General features: G+C 44.6%; 1 protein-coding gene across 1 annotated transcript in view; it reads right to left on the bottom strand.

The window, feature by feature from the left end:
• The window catches only part of LOC120223064 (arachidonate 5-lipoxygenase activating protein), a 29,772-nt gene extending 6,319 nt beyond the window's left edge, over positions 1-23,453 (bottom strand). The window contains exons 1-4 of the mRNA XM_039221111.1: positions 23,336-23,453; positions 16,369-16,468; positions 6,101-6,171; positions 1,558-1,639 (exon numbers count right to left, since the gene is read on the bottom strand). Coding sequence (XP_039077042.1) covers positions 1,558-1,639; positions 6,101-6,171; positions 16,369-16,468; positions 23,336-23,405 — 323 coding nt within the window. The 5' untranslated portion in view covers positions 23,406-23,453. The remainder of the gene's footprint in view (positions 1-1,557; positions 1,640-6,100; positions 6,172-16,368; positions 16,469-23,335) is intronic.
• Positions 23,454-24,041: the final 588 nt, after the last annotated feature.

Here is a 24,041-nt window from a genome sequence, read left to right on the forward strand (position 1 = left end):
TGAGTGGTGACAGACGAGAACAGTGACTGGGCCAGACCCCTGAGACTCTGGAGGAAGACAGGGATGCAGGAGGCACCCAAAAGATCAGAAACCCCTTATTTCACTGATAGACATGCCACCATTCCTCACCTCTTGACAACAGGTGATTTCCTGGGGAAAGGCAGAATAGAGGTTCTCCACGGTGGAAGAGAATAAAGAATATCATTTATGACAGTGTTGATAAGGGTAAGAGAGATAATGGATTTGTGGTTTTCAAGGGTAAATAAGAACCCCACTAGAGAGGAATGAACAGCAGACCAGCACAGGAAAGAATCAGTGAAAGAAGAGTCATTCTTTTCCCGGCTGCAGCTTGCCATCAACCCCCAGCCCTGAGCCATTTAGTTCCACAGACTCCCATGGTTCCCAAACATAATGCTGTCACCTGCAGACCTTCGAGGATGTCAATGCCTTTGTCAACCCTGCAGGTTGTTATCCAAACGGAGAATTCATTAACCACAAGAGGAGGGTGCTATTTTAAGAGACAGGGAGGGGCGTGAAACTAGACAAGGGAGAAAAATGGAATGGAAGGCTGGGATCAACACTCGGGCAGCAGCCTTCCAGAACACATGCCTGGCTTCTGGAACCCTCCTGGCACATAAAGAATTCTAAGGAACTGGGGATGCCTTCGTGGCTCAGTCGGTTAACTGTCCAGCTCTTGATTGTGGCTCAGGTCATGATCTCAATGCTTCATGAGTTAAAGCCCCCATCAGGCTCTGTGCTGACTATGCAGAGCCTGCTTCAGATTCTCTCTCTCTCCCTCTCTCTCTGCCCCTCCACTGCTTGCTTTCTCTCAAAAACTAAAATAGTAAACTAAAAAAATTCTAAAAAAGAATTCTAAGGAACAGGTGGCAGACTATAACTCGAACATGTCTTCTGTAAGTATCCTCATTTATTTTATGGAAATCCGGATTTTCCAATCCGGGTGTAGCCACAGTTATAGCTGGGGCTTTCCGTCTGGGGATTTCCTTCTGGCAGCATCTATAAGCAATGCCATAGGGACTCTATTCAAGGACTCCATCCTCTGCGTGTTCTTGCATCCTATTTTTGCAACGTTCTTCCTGCTGGTCCCTGGAAGATCTGTTACTCAAAAGAACTGATCGCAAGGTGCAAGCTTTAGTTCTCATTTCTCTAGGCAAACAATGAAACGCTTCATTCACCGGAGGCCTTGGGAAGCCAGACACAGAAAGTCATTCAAGGCCCAGACTCTGAAGGGTGGGAGTAAAGGGGGTGGGGTGGCAAGAATGTGCAGAGTGCCGCATTAAAGTATCCTTTGTGGGACTGATGCCATGTGGAGGAATTTGTTACTGGGCACTCGAGTCAAGTTCCCTCAGCTATATTTACCAAACCCACCAAGTTCAGGGGAAAAGGAGGAAGAATATTAATTAGCCTTCACCCTCTGGCCCCAAGTGACCGCCCCAGAACCTTAAATCTTGGGCAGAATATGGTGATGAATAATCACTCTTCTTGCTCAAAAAGTGTGGCTCACACCGTGGTTCTTGAACAGTCCCAGGGGCCTACCTCTGAGTTCTCTCCCCTAGGTAGCCGACGAAGTACTTTTGTCTCACGAACAGGTACATCAGTCCAGCAAAGGCAGCGGGAACTAAGTGGAGAAAGGGAAACACCCGTGTGAGTTTCACAGACACCAGAGTGTGCCAAGTTATCATAATAGAAACACGGTCACTATACAACTATGTTGGTCACAAAATCTAGCAGAAACCTCAAGCACTGGCAGCTGGGGTGGAGGTGAACTTCAGCAGAGGCCCAGGGCTGGTAGAAACCTAGGACCTTGATAATAGTAATGTTACTTTCTACGGGCATTGTGGTGCAGTTTACAAAGTGTTTTCGGGCCCATCGTCTATTCTGAATCCTTGCACATGACTAGTATCACTTTGCTTATGCATTTCAGGGGTCAAGGAGCTTATGTAAGACTGTCAGGTGGGAATAGGTGGTTTCTGTGTGTGTGTGTGTGTGTGCGCGCGCGCGTGCTTGTGCGTGTGCGCACATGTGTGATGTGACCCAGGGCACAGGGTGGGGAACCAGACCTGAGCCCCAAGCCCAGCTCTAAGTAGGCTCTCTTAAAAGTATACCCTTCCCTTCTCAGCCACCAGGCAGTGCAACCCTCGACCTTTTCTGAATGATTGCTGTCAATTCAGAAAAGATCTCTAGGGAAGGAGAATCCCTCTGCCTTCTAGTCCCATGAGGAACAGCGGTGAGCAGCAGGAGTCCTGAACCTCGAAGGTGAGAGTTAGAAAACCCAACCCCACCAGGACCATTACGGTCAGGAGCTAATACTTAACTCACTCTACATCTGGACAAAGAGCTGATTGTAGCTCAGGAATAATCATGAGGGTGATACAGATGCATGGGTATAAAAGCACTCTGAAGACCTCCCAGCAATATTCAAATGCCAAATTAATTGCATTGACAGAGTGCTTTTTATATCTCAGGCACTTTGAGTCCTTGGGTCTCCAGGCCTCCCAGCCACCTGGCAACGAATGCATTACTGTCACCATTGAGTAGATGCAGAAATTTAGGCTCAAGAAGTCAGTTTGCCCAGATTCACTTACTGGATCAAAAGACCCATGAGAACACACATCTTTGGCTAGCCAGCACCTCTGTGCTTGGCATAGTGCCTGGCACATACTGGTTTTCAAAATTATTTGTTAAGTGAATTAATAAAAATCAAGGAAGCCAAAGAAAAGATTGTTAAAAAGAAAACCACAGAGCCACAATGGCATCACTTAGGCCAAGCCCCCAAACTATGCTTCATATCTAATCTAATAGCAATTTCAATCCCCCACCCCCCGAAATGCAGTCTTAACCTGTAGTCAAGAATTTTCTGATCTGAACCAATACACTCATTGGTCACATGGGTCCTCTCCCACGTGTGGAAGATGAGGTCTGCAGAATAAGATCTCCTCCTCTCTCCTCTGAAGGAAAGCAGCCATGTCTGGAATGTTCCTTTTCTTTTGCTAACAACTTTCTTACCTCCCCCTCCTTCCTATAAAAACCTCCCATTTTGTACAGTGCCTCTGAGCTCCCCTCTTGCTTGTTTGATGAGATGCAGGATTTATGAATCCCTTAATGAAACCAATTAGATCTTCAATTTTATTCGGTGGAATTTTATTTTATAACAAGGTGGCATTTGAAACCAAGTTTGTATAATTTTAAAACCATGTTACCACCACCATTACCATCCATCAATAATCACACTTCTTGGGCTTCTATTGTTAGGCTGAACTATATGAAACTGCCATTTTTGTGGGTCCTAAAACGGTTAGGCATCAGAGGTTTTATATGGTTCAACTTATATATACCATGCATTGTGTCAGGAGCTTTATGCACATTCTCTCACTTAATCCTCCTGGGAATTATTCCTGCTTTACAAATGGGGTAACTGAGGTTTAGGAAAGATGAGTGAATAGCAGCCCAGGGTTACACCAGCAATGAATGTTCTCACCATTGTCTCCCAGGGCTTCTGAGTGGCTCATTTGATTAAGCATTTGACTCTTGATTTCAGCTTAGGTCATGATCTCACAGTTCATGAGTTAGAACCCAACATCGGGCTCTGCACTGACTGTGTGGAGCCTGCTTGGGATTCCCTCTATCTTCCTCTATCTCCCTCCTCTCCCCTGCTCATGCATGTGCTCTCTCTCTCTCTCTGTCTCTCAAAATAAAGAAAACATTAAAAAAAAACACAACTGTCTCCAGTCTGTTAGTCCCCAGATCGTCCCAAAATATTAGTGTTATGTGACAGATAAGAAAACCAAAACACAAAATAAACCATGTATGAGGTTTATGCTATTATCTGAAGGTCACAAAACTGTCACAATTCACAACCTGCCCTGAGTAACGTTTTTCCTGGTTTGTTCCATCTGGATGGCTCTGCTCTAACTTACCAGCCAGTCTCTTTTAACAGGAGCTACACTGAAAATGAGCTCGCAAGAGTCAGGAGTGGAAAATGGCTGTGCTCAAACTCCTGGACCCAGGAGGAGCACAGTGGGTTCAAATCTGGACTTGAAAATTTAGAGGTTGAGCAAACCACTCGCCCCTCTGGGGCTCCTGCTTCTCTAAAGTGAATACTCTGAGCTAAAATGATCTCCGAGGTTTCTTCTGATGAAACAGTTCAATAATTTGCTATAGAGCATAAGAAATGACGATGATCAAGGCGCCTGGGTGGCTTAGTCGGTTAAGCGTCCGACTTTCGCTTAGGTCACGATCTCGCGGTTCGTGGGTTCGAGCCCCGCGTCGGGCTCTGTGCTGACTGCCAGCTCGGAGCCTACAGCCTGTTTCAGTCTGTGACTCCCTCTCTCTCTGACCCTCCCTTGCTCACACTGTCTCTCTCTCTCTCTCTCTCTCCTAGAAATAAATAAAAATCTTTAAAAAAAAAAAATGACGATGATCGAAGAAGGTTTACTGACACTTTTCTCCCCTAGCAATGCCAACATCTTTTTGGCAGAAGGCACATAGTTCTGAGGCTCTGAAACACTTTCAAACTCCCTTTGTATTTATCTAGCTAACAGAGCTCTAGATTCATCTAAATCAAGTATCATCTAAGACATAAAAAGAATATTAACTCCTTGTATAAGCATAATTTGACTTGATTTTTCAAGTTATGCCAGACATGTTTCTTATTTCACTCAGGATAGATAGTGGTAAGTAAATAGTGAGTAATAGCCTTATGGAGCACAGAAGGAGGCCACATGGTGTCCCTGAAGGAGTTTCTGCTGCCATCCCTCACCTCTGCTCTCTGTCCCTGCACCTGATTCTTTTCCTTCATGGCACGTCTCACTCACAGCAGTAATTTATCCATTCACTTGTTTCCTTTAGGTCATCTCACCCAGCGCTATGTGCTCCGCCACTGTCTCTTACTTATTACTGTGTATCGAAGTACAGGGCTTGTCATGTAGCAGGTGCCCAATGTCTATGCATTATGTACATGAATAGTGCAGAAAAGTACTGGTGCAAAATCCAGGATTTAGCCCCAAAGACCTGGGCTCTCATTCTGACTCTGTTATTCACCAGCTAAATAACCTTGAACAAGTTATCTTATCTCCCTAAACTCAAAGATAATAGAGGGAGGGGCGCCTGGGTGGCTCAGGGGGTTAAGCGTCTGACTCAGTTTCGGCCCAGGTCATGATCTTACAGTTCAGTGTTCAAGCCCCGCATTGAACGGTGTGGAGCCTACTTGAGACTCTCTACCTCTCTCCCCATCCCCAGCTCACTCTATCTCTCTCTCCCCATCCCCAGCTCACTCTCTCTATCTCTCTCTCCCCACCGCCGACTCACTCTCTCTATCTCTCTCAAGAGTAAATAAATAAAATTTTAAAAAGATAATACAGGCAGATAATATCCCCTCTACCAACTCTACAAAGTGGGAAAAGAGGATAAGGATTAAATGGTCCCTCAGAGGACACTAGTGGCCTTTTCTTACACACCCTGCCGGAGCCACACTGTGGCAGCTGGCCAGGTCATGCCAAGCCTCCACCAGGCACAGTGCCAATCTCCGAAGGGGACCAAAAAACATGACTCTGGTTTCCTTTTCATTTTAAATAAACCCTGGGAGTCAACCTGCTGTAGTCAAGACTGTGGGCGGCTGATAACCCCGGAGAAGGCTGGAGACCCGGAATCCGGCTCCTGGCTCTGCAGACACACACCCCACAGAGGACTTGCCATGCTGGAAGCTTGTTAGCAGAAGGGCAGAGTGACAGCAGTCCCAGAATAGATCCCTCAGGCGCTCTCATTTATAATGCCCTTGTATCTGAGCTAATGCTGCTTAAGGATTCTGAGTCACATTTAGCCTTAAACCACCCTTGTCAGTGCAGAAGCTCTCAACCAGCCACCAGGGAGCAAACATTAGCAATGTATTATCACACCCGCACCACCCAGGCACAGAGCATGCCTGAAACACGACTTCCCGAGGGTGCACACCTCTCCAGGGCTTCACAGGATCGGAGCTGGAGGTCAAGCAAAGTCTTTTCAACAAAAAGCCTGCATTTGAACATCCTCAAGATGGATGCTTAGAAAGAGAGCACACAAAGAGAAGCCTCAGTTACCTTACCTTGGCTGCAGAGTAGCCCAGCGCTCCAGAGCACAACAAGGAATGTGGGGTACGCGTCTACGCAGTTTTGGCTGTAGAATAAAAAAAAAATGAGAAGAAAAATCAGAAAACAGGCTACTGCAGCACAGTCTGAAAACTACCTGAACCCCCAAATTGAGAATCACCATCACACATGAAGGACGACCCCCATTTGTAATTCCACTTCCATCTACTGATAAGACATGGTTATCAAATCAGACATAGGCAAATACATGCTCAGAATCCATTTATTCCCTTCCTCAGTGAAACCAGTAGAAGACTTAGTTTTTTGATGGATTCGTTTTGGCAGGGTTCCGCTTCTGGCTGTGCCAAAGTGCTTCTTAGAATTGAAAAATGAGCAACACAGACAGCAGGGCTGTGGCAGCTGTCAGGATTGAGGAGGGAGAGTACAGGAGAGAGGAGCCCATCTGAGGAAACCTTTGTCAGACACACAAGTCAGCTCCGACCCATAGGCTAGGCTGGGGGGAAAAAGATGAGCTTCGAGTGTTAAAGAAACCAAGGTAGATTCAGAAAAGCTGCCACTCAGAAAGTCTCTTGCTGGGGGTCTGATCGAGGTGTGCAAGGCTCAGTCTTCACTCCACTGGAGGGGGTCTCACCTCACACTGACCACCATGCTGATATTTTGCACCCTTTGTTTCCCGTAAGCTCACCACAGTTGTGTAGGTGCACAGGGTGGCTGCATGCTCTTTCTGTGGCTGCTGAAATAAGTAGCCAACACCTTAAATCATCTGGAGGTCAGGAGTCCAAAAAGCTTTCATTGCGCCATGCTCAAGGTGTGTCAGCATGGCTGCATGACTCTAAGGAAGAATCCTCTTTTCCTTGCCTTTCTCAGCTTCTAGAGATCACCTGCATTCCTTGGCTTGTGGCCCCCTTCCAACCTCAAAGGCAGCAAAGGTCAAGAGAAGGCTTCCTGACACCCACTTCTCTGCCTCCTTCTTCCACATTTAAAGGACACATGTTAGGGGCGCCTGGGTGGCTCAGTCAGTTAAGCATCCAACTTTGGCACAAGTCATAATCTCATAGTTCATGGGCTTGAGCCACAGCAGGCTCTGTGCTGTGGATTCTGTGTTTCAAAATGCTTTGGATTCTGTGTTTCCCTCTCTCTCTGCTCCCCTATCCCCACTCACTCTGTCTCTCTCTCTCTCTCAAAAATAAATATTAAAAAAATAAAAAGAACCCTTGTGATCACATCGGTTCTACCCAATAATCCAGAGTAATCTCTTGATTTTAGCATTGGCCAGTTAGCAATCTTAATTCCTCCTTGCCATGTACGGAATATACTCACAGGTTCCCAGGATTGGAGTGGGAAGATGTTTTGGGGCTCTTTATTCTGTCTACCGCAATTACTCTCACTTTCCCATGAGAAACAGAGGTTTAGAGAAGCTGAGTAATGTGCTGAACATCGTCGAGCTACACAGTGGCAGAGCCAGGATGCACATCCTGCTCAGTCCAACTCTGCCACCAGACCTGTTAGCTCTCCGACGACACTAAAAAAATAGTGAATATCCTCTTGAAAAGTTTACAGTCTTGGTCAGCACAAACAATATGCACATCCACGTTGATAAAAGTCTTCAACGAAGTAGGGACAGATGGAACATACCTCAACATCATAAAGGCCATCTATGAAACACCCACAGCTAATATACTCAAAGCGGAAAAACTGAGGCTTTTTTGTCTAAGGTCAGGAACAAGATGGAGATGTACTAAGAAGTCTTAACCACAGCAGGCAACAAAAAGAAATAAAAGGCATCCAAAGGCAAGAAAGAAATCAAACTTTCATTATTTGCAAACAACATGATACTCTATGTAGAACACTGGAAAGACTCCACCAAAAAAATTGCTAGAACTAATACGAATTCAAAGAGACCCAGATATGAAATCAATGTGCAGTAATCTGTTGCATTTCTATACACCAATAGTGAAGCAGCAGAAAAAGACATCAAGGAATTGATTACATTTACAATTGCACAAAAAACAATAACATACCTCAAAATAAACTTAACCAAAGAGGTAAAATACCTGTACTCTGAAAAATATAGAACAGTTATGAAAGAAATTAAAGAGGACACAAAGGAATGGAAAAGACATTCCATACTCATGGATTAGAAGAACAAACACTGTTAAAATGTCTATACTACCCAAAGCAATCCATACATGTAATCAATCCCTTCAAAATACCACTAGCATTTCTCACAGAGCTACAATTTAATATCTATATGGAACCACAAGAGACCCTGAATAGTGAAAGCAATCTTGAAGAAAACAAAGTTAGAGGCATCAACATTCTGGACTTCAAGCTATATTACAAAGTTGTAGGCATCAAGACAATATGGTACTGGCACAAAAAAAGACACAGAGATCAATGGAAGAGAATAGAAAATCCAGAAATTGACCTACCACTACATGGTCAACTAATCCTTGACAAAGCAGGAAAGAATATCCAATGGAAAAAAGACAATCTCCAACAAATGGTGCTGGGAAAACTGAAAAGCAAGATGCAGAAAAATGAAACTGGACCGCTTTTTTACACCATATACAAAAATAAACTCAAAATAAAAGCCATCCATAAAATAAAAGGATGGAAGACCAGGAAGAAACCGTCAAAACCTAGAGGAGAACACGGGCAACAACCTCTTTGTCCTCGGCTGTAGCAACTTCTTACCAGACAGGTTGCAAGAAGCAAAAATGAACTATTAGAGCTTCATCCAGATGAAAGTTTTCTGCACAGTGAAGGAAACAAACAACAAAACAAAAAAGCAGCCTATAGAATAGGAGAAGATATTTGCAAATGACATATATGATATAGTGTTAGTATCCAAAATCTATAAAGAAATTACCAAACTCAACACCCAAAACACAAAAGATCCAGTTAATAAATGGACAGAAAGGGGGGGAGTGCCTGTGTGGCTCAGTAGGTTTAAGTCAGTTAGGTCAGTCCAATTCTTGATGTTGGCCTAGGTCACAATCTCATGGTCATGAGATCAAGCCCCATGTTGGGCTCTGCACTGGGCAAGGAAACTGCTTAAGATCTTCTCTCTTTCTCTGCTCTCCTTCATCCTCAAAAAAGAAAAGAGAAGAAGAGAAGAGAAGAGAAGAGAAGAGAAGAGAAGAGAAAAGAGAAGAAAGGAAGAAAGAAATGGGCAGAAGACATGTATAGACATTTCTCCAAAGAAGACATCCAGATGGCTAACAGACACATGAAATGCTGTTCAACATCACTCATCATCAGGGAAATAGAAATAAAAACCACAATAAGATACCACCTCTCATCTGTCAGAATGGCTAAAATGAACAATCTGGAAACAACAGATGTTGGTGAGTATGCAGAGAAAGGGGAACCCTTTTGCATTCTTAGTAGGAATGCAAATTGGTGCAGCCACTCTGGAAAACAGTGTGGAGGTTCCTCAAAAATAGAACTATCCTATGATCCAGGAATTGCACTCCTAGGTATTTACCCAAAGGATACCAAAAATACATTTTCAAAGAAGGTACATGTACATTATCAACAATAGTCAAACTATGAAAAAAGCCCAAATGTCCATCAACTGACAAATGGATAAAGAAGATGTGTTATACATATATACAATGAAATATTACTCAGCGATCAAAAGGAGTGAAATCATGCCATTTTCAATGATGTGGACAGAGCCAGAAGACATGCTCAGTGAAATAAGACAAGCAGAGAAAGACAAATGTCATATGATTTTACTCATATGTGGAATTTGAGAAACAAAACAGATGAACATATGGGAAGGGGAGAAAAAAGACCGAGGGAAACAAATCACAAGGGACTGTTTATGACAGAGAACAAACTGAGGGTTGATGGTGGGAGGTGGGTAGGGGATGGGCTAAATGGGTGATGGGCATTAAGGAGGGGACTTGTCATATTGAGCACTGGGTGTTGTATGTAAGTGATGAATCACTAGATTCTACTCCTGAAAACAATATTACACGGAATGTGAACTAACTAGAACTTAAATAAAAACTTGAAAAAAGATAAAAAAAATACTTGCACATCCATGAAAAAACAACTTTACAAGACACGGAGGCATGGATGGGGAAGTGCGGCAATGAGATAGACTGGAAAGGGCATGTACCAGGATTTAGTCTCTGACCTGATATTGACCATCTGTTTGTCAATGGCAAAATAATCACTTTGGATGTAGTTTTCTTACCTGGAAAACAAAGAGACATAATAATTCTAAGATCCACATAAGCTTTAAGAGTTGATGCTCCAGTGAGGTGGTCCTCAAAGTGTTGTCCCTGGATGAGTAGCATCAGAAACACCTGGGAACTTGCTAGAACTACAAAAGTTAATGCCCATCTCACACCTACGGAATTAAAAACTCCGGGGGTGGAACCCAGCAATCTGAGTTTTAACAGCCCCTCTAGGTGACTCTGAAGCATGCTCAAGTTTGAAAAACACTGGTCTAACATAATTCAAACTATACAGGTAAAGCAAAAATGCAATTTTCAAAATGTATTTGGCCTTTTGTCCAAATTCCTTCTTGGATTCTTTCTTGTGGATCCTTTCTGATCTGATTCTCATGACTTTCCTCCCAAATCAGCTATGAACCCTTATTCAGACTGATGGTGTCTCATGCCTCGGTGCTACCACTGAGAGCTCTGGAATGACCAAGCCTTGGTCCATCCCCTGCAGAGAACCCAGAGAGGGTGAGCCATGTCCCTGGCCACAGGAACTTACATGTCACTTTGATGATCAAATGATCCTCTACTGAAAAAGTCAATGAAATTAAAGGTAAGAAAATCAGTGTATCCTATCCTGGAATACAGACACAGGAGAGAACAAAGCCCCGCTGACCTCACTAGGCACACAGGGGTTTCACTGATCTAGTGGACACAGTAGTACTCATGTCAGTACTTCTGTATCTCATTCCCAAAGGGGGAGAAAAACAAAAGGGAAAAATATGAGTTCTTTTCTCCATGAACACATTGATAGTGTAGTGCATCAAATTGAACACAGCACAGGGAACTGTTGACAATTTCACAAACAGCTCAGAATCAGACCTGGAGGAAGGACAGGAGCCTTGAATAAATTTATCATTTGGAGTGAAGTACTTAGTGAATAAATAGGTCTTGTATGCAACTATGCAGCAGCCCAACATCACATCTATTATGTATTACAGGAATAAAACTACAGCCTTCGTATCCATTTCCCAGTTCAAGAAAACTAGGGAGAACATTCCTTTCTTTTCATTGAATAATGCTTTTTGTTTGATGGGATCTAATACCTGAGGCTCCAACAGTTTGAAAATCTATTAATATCAAAGATTGCCCCTGCATCGTCTTCAATCTCATGCTTCTGTTTTTGTTTTCAAGTACTGGTTTGGGCTGGGTAATGCAGTTTTTTAAAATGTTTAATTATATAAGGGGTTTGCTCATTAAAAAGAACAGTACAGTAATGTGACATTGGATCAGTCATTCGATCATTCCTGCCTATTGTCTCAAGTCACCTGGGTCCCTAAGAAATCATAGTTTGTCTGGATTGGAATGAAACTCCCAGCTCCTGTCCCTTGATCTAGCTCAAGCCAGTCCTTTTCCAATCCAGTATCTCTGACCCTTCTATCCACAGCTCCACGTGCATATGTCCCTCCTTGACAGAGAGCCACTACTGGGCTGAAATCAAGTAGTGATGGTCAGTGACAAGGCTGTCTCCGGAGCTGGAGCCTCATGGATGCTCACATGGTCTTTAAAGGCACAAGGCTTGGGTCTGATGCCCAGTCTGCCACTGTGTGAGTATGGGTGCAGTTCCCAGCTTCACTGGGTCTCAATTTTCCTCATCTATAGGAGGTGAATGGAGACCTGAGTAATTACTGCCCTGGCTTGTGAAAATAAAATTAGCCCAGTTCATCACAAGCATTCAGTAAGCCATGGTTAGTATTGCTCCAATGTCTTCCTTCTTACAATACCCAGTGGAAATGTCTTTCCCACTGACAAATTATTATTATTCCAGATTTTCTTTTGTGGAGAGTTGTGTGCCATTCTGTGAGACAGAATTGACCAACCCATCTTGGTGCTCATTTTCCCAGGTCTCATTCTGAGCTGCTTGCCGGATTTGTCAACAATTCACTGTGCTGCGTTTAATTTGATGCACTTATACTACCAATGTGTTCATGCGGAAAAGGATTTGTGTTTTCCCTTCTGTTTTTCTCCACCTTTGGGAATAAGTACAAGAGAACTTATATGTGTTTTGTTAGTTTGGATTAACATAAAACAAGTAAATTATCGCTAATAATAGTAACAGTAGCAATACTAATTGATAGAATCAATGCAGATCTATTAGCTTCAAATTATTTACAAATCCACTCTACTTAGAAGTGAATCTAAAGTGGATTCTCAGGGGTGCCTAGGTGGCTCAGTCAGTTAAGCGTCTGACTTCAGCTCAGGTCATGATCTTGTGGTTCCTGGGCCCCAGCCCTGCATCAGGTTCTGTGCTGATATCTCAGAGCTTGGAGTCTGTTTCAGATTCTGTCTCCCTCTCTCTTTCTGCTCCTCCCCCACTCATACTCTCTCTCTTTCAAAAATAAATAAAGGTTAAAAATTTTTTTTTAATTAATAAATAATGTGGATTTTGAGAGGTGCAGGGGAGAAGGGGCATTAGGGTGACATTTTCCAAAAAAATGCATTTTGTGAAACACTTAACCCTGGATATGCTCTGCCCAAAAACAGACAGAGAGAGGTGTATTTGTAGTTAAAAAAGACTTCCCCCTCTTGGAGAACCAAGGATCACAGTGTTCCTCAGTACATTAAAAGTTCTCAAAAGCCTTGTTTTACAGAACTTGCTCTCCTCTGTCATACCTATTACAAGCCCACCGACTTGTAATCTATGGAACATATGTAGGAAATTATGTTTGTCCAGAGACCCAGCTCCTCTATGCAACCTGTGCTTACTGGCATTATAAGGAAGAATCTTAGGTCAGTTTAACTGAGATATTTCTCCAGAAAACTAACTGTGTCCTAGCTGTGCTCATCATGTGGGAACACAACTTTGAACTATGCTTTGCTCACAGGAAGAGTCAAGATCAAGATTCTTTATATCTCTCAAACCCCGACTCGGCCCTGCCCTCGTGGGAGGTGGGTGATGGGACAGACCATTTACCAAGGCCATGTTGGAGCTGATGGCCACTTCCAGCTGCCACACCTGGTTATCAACTGCCCCTTAATCTTGAACCACTCAGCAGGCATATTTTATCCTGAAAAATCTGCATTGGTCTTTTCAATTCACCAGCACCATTTATCCTTTAAGCTAGTTTTTCTTTACAACCATGGTCTGGAAACATTTATGATCTCACACCCCATCAACCAGAAAATTTTATCACGCAACTCTGTGACAGGGATAATTCACACACCACTCTCAACATGTATATTAAAAATAAGTAAAGCTTAATTTCTTATTTTTTAGATAACAAGAGTAAATTCCTGTTTTTTCTTTTTGCACATTCAAGCCTCAGCCTGCACCTTCTTTGGTGCTTTTGGGTGCCCCTAGACAAGCTACTGCCAGAAAAGAATCTCTACCCGCCTGACCTAGGACCCCTTGTCCATAGCTTCCTGGCAATTGCACGCACACTGGCACTGCTGGGCTTTGCCAGCATGCAGCAGTACAATTCAACAAACCACCAGAAGCACACAGAGTGCTGTCAGCTGGGTCAGGGAGGAAGTGGTCTTTGTAACAGAACCACAGCAGTGTCTGGGCAACCTCCATCTTCCAGAAGATTCTCCTTTTCTCCTCCTTAGTTGCTACAACTCTACAGACCCTGGCTCTCCTCTTGCGGAGGTGAAGTATGGACACATGAGTTTGGGAAGCTGGGCCGCGCAACCCCCAGCACGGCAAGGATGTCCAGCCACTTTCCTCTGGCACCTGCTTCCCTCACAGACCCCACAGCATTGCAGAGCTTCCAAACCACCTCTGCCAAATGTCACTTCTGCAATTTGGAGGCCAGCCCTGGGGCCAGGTGTGAGCACAGTCATTTCTTAAGTGCAGAGCCAGCCCCCTCCTGGGGGACATGGCAGAAACTGGACGGCCTGGTCTCTTCCATGTCATCTTCATTGAAGGCAAAATGGAAACTGGACCTCTCCCAAGGTGTGCCAAACTCCACACGCTGGCTGCCATGTCTTACTTCTCCAGAGAGGATGCTCTGACTGTAACTGCTGATAACACGGAGATCTGGGCAGAAAGAGGCTTCTCTTTCCAAAATAGTAAAATAGCATTAATGTTTCCTTCAGGTTATTTTCAGAGAGTATTTGGTGTCGGCCCTGATCAAAGACACCTTCTTCATACCTCTTGCACCTAAGGTGTCTGAGAAGTATTCTCATGTCTCCCCCCTGCAAACTGCACCTACTTTGTTCCTGACCCTCCTTTAAGTGTAAATGTCTAAAGTGGCTTAAACTATATCTTTACTTTTTCAGTTGATTTTAAGAATTAATACACTGACAAACGGGCACCCTCCTACACTGTTGGTGGGGATGTAAACTGGTACAGCCCCTCTGGAAAACAGTGTGGAGGTTCCTCAGGAAACTAACAATAGAACTCCCCTAGGACCCAGCAATAGCACTGCTAGGAATTTACCCAAGGGATACAGAAATGCTGAGGCATAGGAGCACATGTACCCCAATGTTCATAGCAGCACTATCAACAATAGCAAAAACATGGAAAGAGACAAAGTGTCCATCAAAAGAAGAATGGATCAAAAAGATGTGGTTTATCTATACCATGGAATACTACATGGCAATGAGAAACAATGAAATCTGGCCATGTGTAGCAACATGGATGGACCTTGAGGGTGTTATGCTGAGCGAAATAAGTCAGGCAGAGAAGGACAAATATCATATGTGTGCACGTATAGGAGGAATAGGAGGAACTTGATGGAGGAACAAGGGGGAGAAGAAGGGCGGAAATGGTGGGGGAAAGGGAGAGAGGCAAACCATGAGAGACTCTTGAATGCTGACAAAAACTGAGGACTGATGGATGTGGGGGGAAGGGGGATGGGCATGGAGGAGGGCACTTGTGGGGATGAGCACTGGGTGTTATGTGGAAACTAATTTGACAATAAACTATTTGTAAAAAAAAAAACAAAACCAGAATTAATACACTGACGGTCCAAATGTTAAAATAGAAATGTCCCTGTAGATAGTTTAGCCAAAAATTTCCTTGAGACCAGACTGCTGGAATTACCCTGCTCAGGACTGCTTAGTATGAGTGAAGGGGACCCAGAGCAGGTTGTGAGGACCCGAGTGAAGGGGAGGTCTTGGAGGGATATCAAGCACTTTGGAGCAGCCTGAAGCCCTAAGCACAAATGGTAAAGGGTCCAAACAGGGTGATGGACCTCGGATATCAGCCTGTGACAATCTCTTTGGGTATCCATGAACACCCCTTTGGAAAGATCTCTGTGGCCATCAGAGCCACCTGAGAATTGAGACTGAAGGCCAGCTCCTAGGCTCACTCACATTCAAAGACTTTTCCCCGACAGGTACATAGGCACAAAGAAGCAGACAGGTCACTGCCTGACACTGCTGTTCAAATACATTCTGCATAAGGAAAAATGAGTGTTTGAATAATATCCATTCAGATTTGCATCCCAAATAGCTCCCATCTCCTTCGCTGAGCTGCTCAAGTGTTTTCAAACAGCTTTTTTAATCAGGAGTAAAGAAATGGGGGTGGGGAGGGAGGAATTGCACAGCTCCCCCGTTCTTCCTCTTCTGTTCTAGTTGCTCAAGGAGAGGAGGCATTTACGAAAGGCCTTGGCACACCTCCAGAGTCCACCACAGGGACGTAAGGGGCAGTGAGCTGAAGACTGCCACCTTCACATCCCTTCTGCTGCTTCCAAAGCCAGCCAATGAGTAATGGCTGGTTTTCGTGTTAGTGCCTTTGGACTAATTCCCCAGGAAATCAGTAACGCTGTGACTATATGACTGGCTCAGAAGTTTCTGGAGCAAACGGGGAGCTGTAGTGATTGCACATGTCCCCACTCCCAACCCCACTGTCCCCAATTCCTTTCTTTCTTTAAGGATGACATATAAGGATGATCAATGACTCCCCCAAAGCACCCCACCACCCAGCTGAGGTTTAATCCTTCTTGGGAGCTCTGCCTTACTGGCATCCGAAGGTTGACCCAGAGACCCTCGAGGGTGGTGTTCACTCCAGTAGGGAGCCCCCCCCCCTTACCCAGGGCCCCACTCTGCTAGTTTGCAATATCAGGGTTTGGACTCACTTGGCAGTGTAGACACGTTCAAAGGCAAGCGTCCCGGTCCTCTGGAAGCTCCGCCCATTCTGTGTCTTGCTTTCATGCTCCACCTTGTGAGCAAAGAACCCTGGCAGATGGAAAGGTTTGGATCTGGTTTATCATGGGCACGATCATGAGCCTGTTGTCCCATTTTTTTAGTAAGATATTAAATGTCCCTCTCTGTGCCCTCCAAACAGCCCTAAATGTCTTCTAGAAAATATCATTTGCCAAAAATTCATTCGGCAGCTCTCTCTACTAACTACTGCACTTGGTGATGGTGATGTGATGGTTAGCAAAGCATGGTCTCCACTTTGGATCTCATAGTTGAAGTAACTAGACAAACAAGGAGAGCAGAAACTGCAGTCTAGTGACTCATGTTAAGAGGAAGCTGAGTGAGAACACAGAGCCATCCAGGGTCCAAAGACAACTATAATAAAGTGTTGGGTAGAGTATAATAATAGAGTACAGTATAATAGGTAAACATAATAGAATGTTGGGATCATGGAGGAATCCTAGAAGAGGTATCATCCAGGATAAGATCTGCAGAACATGTAGGAATTAGCCACATAGAGGGAAGGGGCAGGGGACCACAGAAGTGACCACCCCACTGATGTGGAATGGAAAAGGCAAAAGTGCAGAGGCAAGAACTGTCTTCATTTGGTATGTCCAGCTTCTGCTGGGGGAAATAAGGAGTAGACAGTAGAAACCAGCAGAATTACAAAGGAAACGAAAGAGGTAGATGGTGTATTGTTCTGTGAAAGACGTTTCCCTTTGTGGCTTGCCACGTGCTAGACACTTATCTTGCCTCTGAGAATGAAACACATGAAGATCATTGGCCTGAGGAGCTTCTGTTCTAGTGAGGGTGGAAGAGGAGGAGGCAGACCATATACCGTGAAAGAAACACTTAGATGAGAATTATACAGTGTGTTGCACTGTGGGTGGAAGAGGACGCGGAGCATGGTGAGGGACCCTGTGCAGTACTCACACGGTGGAAAGAGCGAAAAAGCACTGAGAGAGCCCAAGCTTAGAGGAGAGTTGAGAAGTGCCTACCGGATTTGACCGTGTGACTGTGACCTTTGTGAGCCTCAGTAAGAAAATCAGAATTTGTTCCCATCTCATGAGCAACAAAGAGTCACATTAGCAGGGATAAGCTGAGCAGTTGCTGTAATGAAAGCCACTCTGTCTTCTGCATGGGGAGTGTCTGAAGGGGTCACCCCCAGGACGGGAAGCAGGAAGATAGGGAGCCCAGTAAGGTGAGGCGGTGGGCTATGTGGGATGCTGAGGAGCCAGAATCTCAAGAGTTTGTCTCTAGATAGGAGAGGGGGATGGGGGAAGAATGAAGGTCTTTCTCCCCTCCACTCCTGTTTTACTCCTCTACTTTTGTTTCCTGAATATTAGGGGTCCCTGTGAGATTCCTTTTCATCAGCTTCATATGAACCTCCTCAGAAAGATGTGAAATGGATGCCTTATCAGCCATGTATTCATGTTTTCTTTTGGGCAAAAGCATAGCCCTCCACCAGCAATGTGTCTGTCTGAAGCAAGGTCACTGGTAGCCACAGGGTTGCTTGTAAGAAGGGGGTGTCACCCCCACTTTGGGCCCTTCAGCAGAAACCTGACATCTCTTCCCTCCCTGGGCCTTGTGCCAACTCTGCCAAGCTGGCCATGCTGTCTCCACTATGTAGACAAGGCCCCAGTGTCTCAGAGAGGTTGGATGGTTTTCTCAGAGTCACACCACTGGTGAGCAGTGAAGCTAGGGGTTCAAATCTAAGGAGGCAGATGAGGATGTTTTCCCTTGTTGCTGTCACATTGAAGCTCACCGAAGGGATCCCATCAGGTACACTGGGTTTAAATACACATCTGTCTGCTCTGACAGTCTCTTCTTAGCACAAAGGACAGTAGGAAATTCTGCTCACTGCCTTCCCAGAACATAAGGGGATGGCCCTCACCTTTGAACATGTAGCAGAGACAGCATTAAGAAAGTCAGAGGTGATTTCTGCCACCAGCAGTCAGCAGTACAACGTGGCTGTCCTTTGCACCTGCCTTTCTTCTTCCTCTCCTTGCTCAGAGAGACAGACTCCTTCCTCTTTTCCAAGGCTTGCTCTCTACCTGTGACCTTGACTCCATTCCTCCTGCCTCTCTAGGCCTTTGTCTCATCAGTGTTCTCTCCAGTTCCTGAACCTTCCTTCTCCTTTTCCCTCTTTCTCTTGACCCTAGAAACATACTCAGATCTTTCTTACCCAACAAACAGAAAACCAAACCTGCCCCAGTCTATGATGCTTTACGTCTCCCTCCTTCTTAGCTAAACTTGAAAGAATTTTGCTTCCTTTGCCCACTCCTCACCATCCATTCATGCTCCACCCCTGGGTTATTTTCCATCATGTTACAGAAACCTTAGGTGCAAAGACCATTGACACACTTATCTTGGCTACCTGTTGACAGTAGGCCAAACTGGAGAGAGAGTGCCAGAGCCAGAGAGACAGAGACAAAAGGCTGCAGACCATTATGGAGCACACACCGTATGCTGGGCACTAGAAGCTACTTTCCTGGATAATTCTTGGCAGTTTTGTTTTGTTTGTTTGTTTATTTGTTTGTTTTTTAAGTAGGCTTCATGCGCAGTGTGGGGCCTGAACTCACAGCCCTGAGATCAAGACCTGAGCTGAGATCAAAGGCTGGACGCTTGACCAGCTGAGCCACCCAGACACCCCTCTGTGCAATATATTCAACAGACACTTAAGGAAGTTTTCTTAGCCCCACTTTTAAGTTGAGGAAGCTGAGAGTCAGAGAAGCCAAACAATTCTCTCAGGATCACATAAAAAATCTTGAGATTTTAGTTAGGCACAAAGTTACTAAGAGCCAGCCATGCAATATGAGTGTTCAAAGGAATAATACTCCCATGATTATCTTAATAGAATTGATGTCTGGGTCTCAGGAACAGTGAGTTTCCCGGCAGAGTGTCTACCTGCATCTTAGAAAAGCTCGGGGCAAGAATGGTGGGAGGGTATAACCAATGACAAGGGACACTGGAAACCAAGTCACAAAAGAAATGATACATTGATGACAAGATGCTATAGCTGACTCTGTAAACCTAGAAGCCACCAGGATAGTACAGAATTTTCCAAAGAATAGAAACAAAACCAGTGCATAGAAATTATAGGGCAGCAGATTTCAGCACACATAGGAAAGAACTTCTTGAGTAAGGAGCTTTTAAATAAATGAAATTGAGACAATATACATAGCATAAGTGTCTACATTTTAGAATTGGTTTGAATCTCAGTTCAACCATTGTTCTAGCCTTTCCAAGCCCCACTTTGTTTATCTGTAAAATAGAACTAATTACATGTATATATATATACAGACAGACAGACACACACATAATTCACAGGTCGGAGAGATTCAGTGAAATAATATTATGCCCAATACAAAGCTCTGTGCTTGAAACAAAGCAAACTTCCAATGAGAAGGGCGATCTCAGTAGGTTGTGAGCTCTCCATCTCCAGAGGGTTCAGGCAGGAGCTGCTAAGAATGGTGTAAATATGATTTTCGCTTTGGGGTGCGACATGGGTCCTGTTTCTAGAGCCCATTTAACCCTAAGTTTGTTGTTAGATCTTCCAAAATGGTGCAAATGAGATTCACTTTGAGTGTGCATGTTGGGGTGGGAGTACCAGGGATGGCATGGAAAGGTAGAAGCTCCCTACTAGCTCTCTATCCCTCCTCATCTTATTCTCAGAAACCCTTTGAGTGCAAGGCCATCATGTCTACCTTCCTTGCTTCACAGCAAGAAGAGAGTTGAGGCAAGAGAAGATGCCAATTCCCACCACCTTTCCCAATGCCCAGAAAGACTGTAGGAGTTGTTCTTCCACTGGAGGACACTTTTTCTCTGTTGCTCCTCTTTGGGTTCCCATACACAGCCTCGGTGCCCATTCCCCTCAGCTCAACGTCTCCTCTCAATCTAATTAGTCTGGTTTCTTATGGAACTCACTTTCTCTAAACCTGTGTTTCTTAGGTTTGCTGCATGTCAACACTGCTGGTACATTGGCAGGAGAGGCTGGAGGCTCAAGATGCTATTTATGGGAAATGCTTCTATCTGTACTTCCTGGGAAACCAGGCTTTGGTGGTTCTGGCCCAGCTTTCTTGGAATGATGTATTTTAAACTTGCTCTGTGCTTCCAGATCTGTGTTTTAGCTGGATCGAGCTGGAAGAGAGCCACAACTTCAAAGATCTGATGACTAAACAATGTTTAAGGGTCAGAGGAGGAAGTTCCAGCAGGCAAGCTGGGCTCTGGCCTCTTTCTGGGAAATGAGGTTCTCACACAGTGTACAGAGAGCATAACCCTGGACACCATCATGCACACATGCGGACGGGACCTCTTTGTCTCGGGACAAAGACCAAGTATACAGTGCCTGGCAACAGCATGTAAATATTTCTTAAAACTCAGAAGAAGGGTTTGAAATGGCATTTGGCAGGGCAGGGGGAGAAAGGTACAGCTTTTGCATATATTCTGAGCTCTCTAAGGAAGACCTATGGTTGCAACGTCGGGGCTAATTAGAATTGCAAAGAGAGGCTCTGGACGCGGACTTGAACCTTTGTGTTTGCCTGGAAACTCACGGTGTAAGTGAGTACAGATGTTCTTTCCTGAGTCATTTGAATTTTTCTTGTTCCCTGACACGGGCATATTTAGCAGTTACAAAAAGGCCTCACACGGGAGTCTCCACATCACATGGCAGTCGGGGTCTCTGCCTCAGAGGGAAAGCATTGAGGGATTGCTTCTGTGGCTTCAAAAGAACAACAGTCTGTCCTTCCTCCAAGCACGGGGGCAACATCATTGTGCAAAGTCATTCTGCCCCAAGTTACCCTAGCTGCTCACAAGGGGCTGGGAGGTCAGAGGCCATGATGTGGCGACCATGTAGGGTGTGCCCAGCCTGAAGAAGCCTCCAGCCCCAAACAGTAGCTCCACTGTGGTCCATGTTTATATCTCTCACTAGGAAGCTTCCATCCCACTCGTCAGTGGCTGGAACTCTATTAGTGAGGCCACTGGATTGTGTCACTATCTATCCAAAATGACCTTTCAAAAGTCAGGGCCCTTACACTGTGGTTGTTACAACTCAGGCCTTTGCCTTGCTATCATCTTTCCATCCACACTGTAAAAAAGAAGAAGACTTAACTCATCTGCCAAAAATAATTAGGAACTTCACTATACCCCTCATGTCTGATCAGGGCTTGCTCTACCACTAAGGGAAAGGCCCAGGACCCACTTGACAGGCCAAGACCAGGTTCTGCATCTCATCTTAGGAGAGATGAAGAGACTCTATTCTCACAACAGGAGACTGTGCAGCCTCCCGCAGCTCGGCTTTGAACTGAGAGGGAGCACTTCAGGGTGATCTTCAGCCCTTCAGCTAGCTTAGCCCCAACCACACAGGCCAGTGACAAGGTACTGGTTCCTCTGTCCACTGATACTTGTCAGCTACACTGACATTCACAAGGGGAAGGGCCAGAGGGGAGACCCTACACAGAGCTGGGGAGGACCGCCCACTCAGTCACCCATGCAAGTGTCCACAAACACCAGAAGGGTCTTTGAAGCCTTCTTACTGACCTTGTCAGATCATCTCTTCTCCCTATCCTTTCTTTTCCCAGGAGACCCACCCCACAGCTATATCCCCATAAAGCTGGGACATTGACCATCTCAAAGGGGTCCCTGCAGGTGTCTACACGTTGAATAAATGAAACCCTTGCTGATTGCAAGGCCAAGGGAGCTCATGATACCTGCATGAAATAGCAATGGCTGGAGGAATAGCCGTCTAAACAATCCATCTGTTCCCTCTCTGAGCTGCAATATATGTGTGAATTTAGTACGAAAATATTTGGGTCAAAAAGTGGCCAAATGTTGTTCTGAAAAATACTCAGAAGATGCAAAGGTAGGTCTTTCTGGTGTGGGGAGGTCTCAGGGAAGAACTACAGGGCTCAGAAGGCTAATTCTCAGCCTCTCTGGCCAGGTTCAAGTTGGGGGGAAATAACAGTATCCCAAATTGGTTAAACATTCAAATTTCCAACGTATGATGACAGTGTGTGAACATGTAATAGTTACCATTAAGTTATAGCAGCTACCCTTGGTAATTACTTTCATTTTTTCTCTATCTTAATAAACCATGAAACACAAAGCCACTGGAAATACTTAGAAAAAGAATCTGTGGCAGTCCTAACCCAGAGCTTTAAAAAGAAAATTCTACATGGTCTTGTCTTTCTGAGGTCTGCGTAGTTTGCATTTTTCTTTTTTCCTTGCTCGGTTTTCTTAAGAGATAGAAAGGTTAATGGAAATGCAAACCCCACAAGAAGAAAAATGTGTCCTCTCCCTCTGTATGTTAATATGCATATGAAAAATGCTTCAAAATTATACATTGCCAGGAAAAAAGAAATACACAAAGAATCTCTTTCTTCAAAAGAAAAAAGAAGCAATACAGAGATATAGTAAGAGTAAGGTGATTTCTCCCTCCCACTGTCCAAAAATCTTTTTTTCTTCTCACTTACCGGTGACAGGTAACATCACTTTCACTGAAGTCAACCAGCTGCCCTTAACAAAAGCCCAGTGTGTTGAGTCAGTATGTATTTCCCTTTCCCTTTCTGGGCTTCTTGCCTCCCATCCCGTCTCTATCCATAGTAATTAATAGTTAAGCAAACACTTCAACAAGAATTATTATATAAAGCTCTTAGGTTGCTGCCCCGGCTCTGCAAACATGGTTAGTCACCAACATTAAAGTGAAAGAAATACCAGAAGGAAAACCCCCAAAGTCATACATAAATGCATATATCTTATCCATTCAAAGAAAAAGAAACAAATACAAATAAGGTGATGGTGGGTACAAGTGTGCACAGACACAGAGAACAGTGTAAACCTCTGACGTTCAAACAACTGGCAAACAAAATCTGCTGTGTGTTCCCTCTGAGTGAGGTATTCCCTTACCGTTCTGGACCACGCTGATGAGGGTGACGATGACCAACAGGACAATATTGCCCACTGTTTCCTGGTCCATGTTTGCTTCGGGCTCCCCAGCAAGGACTGCTCAATGTGCTGGCACCCCGTGCTGTGCAGGAAGAGGAAGTGAGGGCCCTGCCTTTCATCATTAGAATTTCCGAAGGTCCCATCAGTTACACAGTGACTTCTTCTTTTTCCTCTTCTTCTTCTTTTTTTTTTTTTTAACTAGCCACCAAAGTGTCCTGGCTCAGTATGACCTGCCAGGGGAAGAAGAGCTTGGAAGAGGAGCAGAAAGGGAAGAAAAGAATAAAACTTATGTTTTAGCGGCACCTGGGTGGCTCAGTGGGTTGAGGGTCTGACCCTTGTTTTCATTCCGTTCAGGTCATGATCTCTAGATTCCTGAGAGGGGACCCCACTTTGGGCTCTGTGCTGATAACCTGGAGCCTGCTTGGATTCTCTCTCTCTTTCTCTGTCCCTGTACCACTCACTCACTCTTGCTCTCTCTCTTTCTAAAAAAATAAACTTAAAAAAAACCCCTCAAACTTGGGTTTTATTTATAGAGCACCAAAAAGATCTGTGTTTTGAGTACTGTTTTCCTTTTCTTGATTTCCTGGGGGAAAAAAACCCTGAATGCATAACACACAGCAGGGCCCAGGGTAACAGCCACAGAATAAGGCCTGGATGGGTGAATATA

Source organism: Hyaena hyaena, unplaced genomic scaffold, assembly GCF_003009895.1.
Source record: "Hyaena hyaena isolate Hyena2069 unplaced genomic scaffold, ASM300989v1 scaffold_944, whole genome shotgun sequence".
NCBI classification, from domain to species: Eukaryota; Metazoa; Chordata; class Mammalia; order Carnivora; family Hyaenidae; genus Hyaena; species Hyaena hyaena.